Source organism: Vombatus ursinus, unplaced genomic scaffold, assembly GCF_900497805.2.
Source record: "Vombatus ursinus unplaced genomic scaffold, bare-nosed wombat genome assembly UNPS02014460.1, whole genome shotgun sequence".
In the NCBI taxonomy this organism is placed as follows: Eukaryota; Metazoa; Chordata; class Mammalia; order Diprotodontia; family Vombatidae; genus Vombatus; species Vombatus ursinus.
In genome coordinates, this window is record NW_020954238.1 from 457,110 (window position 1) to 462,920 (window position 5,811).

General features: G+C 37.5%; 1 protein-coding gene across 1 annotated transcript; it reads left to right on the forward strand.

Moving 5' to 3' along the window:
* Positions 1-4,851: 4,851 nt before the first annotated feature.
* LOC114042470 (olfactory receptor 14C36-like) lies at positions 4,852-5,811 on the forward strand. The gene has a single exon (XM_027861158.1). It carries the CDS (start codon positions 4,867-4,869, stop codon positions 5,809-5,811), a length of 945 nt encoding a protein of 314 aa, XP_027716959.1. The 5' UTR covers positions 4,852-4,866.

Here is a 5,811-nt window from a genome sequence, read left to right on the forward strand (position 1 = left end):
TTTTGTGTATGCATGTTTTCTTTTGCCACATTTTTACATGAAAGTAAATTGCATGACTTCACATGTATAATTGATATGATATTGGCCTGCTCCAAGGGGTGGAGAGAATTTGAAACTCAAAAATTTTAAAAATATTTTTATGTCTAACTGGGAAATATTTAATGAAATAAAATGTATTAAAATACAAGTAGAAAATGATTAGTAAAACAAATAAAAATACAATTCAACAGAAAAAAATAAGATAGTAGATCCACATCAACACAATAAAAATGCCAACACTAATTAAACTAACCTATACATAACTGAAATATGAATCAATATTTTTAAATTTTACTTTAAAGAAATGTGTACATAAATAGTAAGATTCATTTGGAGAAAATAAAAATGATCATTTTTGGGAAAAAAGTGAATAAAATAATTACTAAGGATTTCTAGTATTACCAGATGTCAACCTATGCTATAAATATTCTCATTAAAATGCATAGATTTGCTCAGAGGAAGATATACAAGCCATACATAGCCACATCAAAATTCTAAATCAATATTAATTAAAGAAAGTCAACTTATAGACAGCTCTGAAGTTCTACTTTTTACCCTTCAGATCGGCAAAGTTGACAAAAATGGAGATTGACAAATGCAGGAGGGGTTGTGGGAAATCAGGAACATGACTACACTGTTGGTAGTGCAATAAATCAGTCCAGCAATTCTGGAAAGCATTTTGGCGCAATGCCAAAAAGGTCACTTTTTTTTTTTAGTTAGACAGAGGGGTTAACTTGCCCAGGGTCACACAGCTAGTAAGTGTTATGTGTCTGAGGCCGAGTTTGAATTCAGGTCCTCCTGAATCCAGGGTTGGTGTTCTATCCACTGCACCACCTAGCTGCCCCCAAAAAGTCACTTTGAACCAACAACACCAGTATTAGGCCCATACTCCAAAAGGATAAAAAAGGGGGGCCCATATTACATGGAGGCCAATATGTAAATAAGTATTTGTGGTAGCTCTTTGTCGCAATGAAATGGAAACCAAGGGAATGTCCATCAACCATGCACCATGTAAAATGACAAAGTGACAGAAATATAAAGACTGGAGAAGACTTACATGAACTGATGTAGAGTAAATGAGCAGAACCAGAGAACAATTCGTGCAGTAACAACAACTTTGGGATTAAAACAATTTTGAAAAACTGAAGAATTTTTTTAAACAATTGGGGTTAAGTGACTTTCCCAGGGTCACACAGCTAATAAGTGTCAACTGTTTGGTCTGAGGCCAGATTTGAACTCAGGTCCTCCTGACTTTGGGGCTGGTGCTCTATCCACTGTGCCACCTAGCTGCCCCAAAACTTAAGAATTCTCATCAATACAATGACCAATTACATCTCCAGAGGACCAGTAATGAATGTTCTGTGGTATTCTCTCCTGATGGAGAGGTGTTAGACCCAAGGTGCAGAAAGGACATACGTTTTTGGTCATGTGAAAATTTTGCTTTCCCTGACCACGTTTATTTGTTACAAGAATTGGACTTTTTCTTTTCTGGAGGAGTAGGGAATTGGAGGTCGAAAGGAAGGTAGCAAGTCAAGACATCACCCCTTGATGAAGAATGAATAACAACCACCTGGAAAAGCACACAGTACTCCTAATATGCTTCAATTACTATATATTTGAAATCAGCATATATGATATGTATTTCATGTTACTAATCAATAGCTGTATGAAAAATTACGTAAAGCACATAATATCAGGTATCATAATATGATAAAAACCAGCAGAGTTGTTCATGACAAGTATAGGGATTGTGAATGAACCTATGATTTCACTGGTTAAAGCCACTCTAGTGTAAAGAAATCCCCCCCCAACCAGTTGATCAGCCCCTTCTCTACCACTGATACTCTTAAAGAGCTTCCAAGGGCACTGAGAGTTTAAGTGAATACCCAGGGTTACATGTACTTAATGGATCAAAGACAGGACATGAAATCAGTGAAGGTTGATAAAAGATGATAAAAGTCAATATTGGAAAGGCTGGGGTAGACAGAAATCTACCCACCTTCGCTGGGTTTATAAATCTAACCAAACATTTGTAAGTCAGTTTAGAATTTACAAGAAGCATCACTAGATTGTGTGTAACTTTTAGTGCTGAGTGACCTTAATGGGCCTATACCTCAAACACATCAATTACAGAAATGAAGGTACCATAAACATGAGAATATTCATAGCAACCCCTCTCATCATAACAAAAATAAAATGAGAGAAAAACTGTTATATTAATATGAGAAAATATATTTTACTCTGTGATCAAATGACAAATGTCAAAGAAGATGAGAGTCAGAGACCAGAGAACACAAAGGGGACAGAGTCACAAACACCACTTTCCTCTTGGTAGAAGGATGGAGAGCTGTGGGTTTCAAATGCTTTCTAGTCTGTCAGATGTCATTATTTTATTGATAGGTTTCCTTAACTAATACTTTCCCGTAAAGAAAGGCAAAAATATGATGAGGGATTTTTTGGAATTGAATGTGATGTAAGAAGTAAAATATATTTTAAAACATTTTACACAAAATTTGTGAAGCTCTCTTGCCTACATGTCAGTCAAATCCACAGCCATAGCCACAGTATATCTGTATCAACTGAACTAACAAGCCAAACACTCCTCAGAACACTTGGATCTCTCCTCTTCTGCCTTTCCAAGAATCCATGAAAGAAGCTTATTTGATTCTTTTGAGAGAACCTGAGAGATAATGAATCCTACAGCCATAATAGATATTCATTCACACATATTAATTGATATTTCTTGAACTCCATCCCAGTGCTCTTGAGAGGACTTCATTTGGCCCCTTGTCTTTTGCTACCCAGAGACAATTATCTCAGCACAATTATCCTTTTCCTCTCTGTATTTGGCTGAAGAGCAGGGACAGTGTCCCCACAGAGATGCAAGGAATTTGTAGCAAAGGTGAAACTGGCCTACGGGGCCATCCTATCAAATGTGCTGTACAAATCCATCTTCAAATATATTGAGGAAAACTGAGGGAAAACATGTTTCCCAAGCAAGGAGAATAGAATTATGATAGCCAGAGGACAACAGAAACATAATTTTCTGCCAGTTCAGCCTAAGCTGGGACAATTTTGGAGGTCTTTTCTGTGGCATGGGGATTCAGTAATATCATCTTTGAGCAGCTCAGATAGTAGAAGCTAACAGCAAGGAGACTTGTTACTTCATTCAAGTAAGATACAATGAGTTTGAATGGAATGCTTTTTTCCATTATTCCCTTTATTTGTTTTCTCTTCCCTCCCTCCCTCCCTCCCTTCCTTTCTTCTTTTTTCTTTCTTTCTCTCTTTTCTTTTCTTTCTTTGTTTCTTTCTCCCTCCCTGGCCCTCTTTTCTTTCCTTGTTTTTTTCCTTCCTTCCTTTTTCCTTTCTTTCCTTCTTCCTCCTTCGCTCCCTCTCTCCCATCTTTCTTTTACTTCATTCCTTTATTTTTCTTTGTTTCTTCCTCCCTTCCTTCTTTCTTTCACTCTTTCTGTCTTTCTTTCCCTTCAATCCATTTTTCTTTCCTCCCTCCCTCCCTCCCTTCTCACCTTCTTCCTTCCTTCCTTCCTTCTTTCCTTTCAGAGATAGCTAATGTGGTAATTTTGTTTTAAGTGAATATACATATGTATATTAGGTTTTACTTTTGTCATCTTTTCAGTGGATGGGGAGGAAATAAAAAATGAAAGTAAAAATGATATATGTATACATGTTATTACATGTACTTATATATGTATATATGTATGTACATACATATGTATGTATATATTCAACTTAACTAAAATGTGGTGCCTATGTCAGGACCTGCTTGCTGTTCCTTTGAAGATGTTATCATAGAGAATTAATGGCCAAAAAATATCTGCCTACCAATTGTCCCAAAGTCCTGGATCTAACTTTGAAATATTTCTTTAGTGTAGTAGTGGGCATGAGAGGAAAAAAAAAGATGTATCAGGACCATTTGCTCTCTTGGATGCCATTCCATATGAGACAAGAGTAGAGCTGGGGGTGATAGGCCACTGATTTTGCTTGTCTGATGCCTCTGAATGGAAGAAAATTGAAGTGATAACATCAGGAGAGCCAGTGTCCAGCTATGGTGAAAATGAGATGAAATGAGATTATTCAGAGGAACAGCGAGAATAGCAGGCCAGGTCAACAGACTTCACCATTCCTTCTGCCCCTCAGGAGGAATGCATTGTTGTACACATTTCCACGATTCACTTGCAATTTCTTCTTTCAGTCAGTGGGAGAGTGTGTGTAGGGCAATGGCCGGAGGAAAGATTATATCAGTCTCCACTGCTAGCAAAAGCAATGGACATTTTTGAAACAATGTCTTTTAAATTTCTGGCTTTCATTTCAATGCTGTTTATAGCTATTAATAAAGATGAGATGGCCATGGGGAAAGAATACAAAGGTAGGATAAGATCACATCTCAGCAGACTTTAAAAATAAAAGATCATCATTTTGATTGGTGGCTTCTGGTCTAGGTCAAATTGTCTGTACTGATGTATTCATTCACAGATAATCAATACATAACAAAAAAGGCAGTCAATTAGTAACATTACTTTCCTTCCTTAAGCATTAAATTCTTTAATAGGTGGAATTCCCAGGTGCAGAAATGTCCTTCACCATTGAAGGTCTGCATCTCTCATATAACTCTAAGAGAGTTTTTCCTTGAAAGGTAAACTGACTTGCCCAGGGTCACACAACCAGTAAATGAAGGGGGCCATGTCATATACAGTAATGAGAAAAATGGAGTAATATCTTTTATGCACAGTATATCCTTAATAATCACAGATTGATGAACTATTTAATTTCTCCTTGGCTCCCTAGGTCACTGACTGGAGTCCGAAAATGTCTAACTTTACCATCTCTGTGAATGAATTTTTCCTTATGGGGTATTCTGACACCTGTGAGCTGCAGATCCTATATTCTTTGCTTTTCGTTCTCATTTACTCAGCAAGCTTGATGGGGAATCTCTTCATTGTTATCATCACCACCATTGATAGGAGACTCCACACCCCCATGTACTTTTTCCTTAGGAATCTGTCCATTGTAGATGCCTGCTTCATATCAGTAACTGTTCCCCAAGCATCCATTAACTCCCTGATGAACAGCAGAGCCATCTCAGTTACTGGATGTGCAGCTCAGATATTCCTGATGATTTTCATGGCATATGTTGAGTTTACTTTGCTCACTGTCATGGCCTGTGATCGTTATGTTGCCATTTGCCAACCACTTCTCTACCCAGTGATCATGAGTCCCCAGGTCTGTATGCAGATGACCTTAACATGCTTGTTCACTGGCATTTTGTATGCAGGTTTCCATACCGGTTACACATTTCAGTTGTCTTTCTGCAAATCCAATGTGATCCACCAGTTCTTCTGTGATATCCCCTCTCTACTCAAGATTTCTTGCTCAGAGACATTCAGCAATACATTGTCTTTATTTGGCTCTGTTCTGGTAATTGGGATCAGCTGCTTTGCCATCATCATTGCATCCTACATCAGGATATTTTCCACTGTGCTCAGATTTCCAGTGAAAGAAGACCAAAGAAAAGCCTTCTCTACTTGTGTCCCTCACATCATTGTGGTTTCTTTGTTCCTTATTTCATCCTCCTATGTGCACCTACAACCACCTTCAGATTCTGGGTCCCTTAAAGATATAATCATTTCAATATTCTATTCCATAGTACCTCCCTTTCTGAACCCCATTATATACAGTCTACGGAATAAACAGATAAAAGAGGCTGCAAGAATAGCAATGAAGAGAATGTTTTTTGTAAGGAATAAAGTATAA

What these genes read in the sequence shown, in the direction of transcription:
- LOC114042470 (XM_027861158.1), top strand. Translation starts at nt 4,867, where the DNA reads ATGTCTAACTTTACCATCTCTGTGAATGAATTTTTCCTTATGGGGTAT.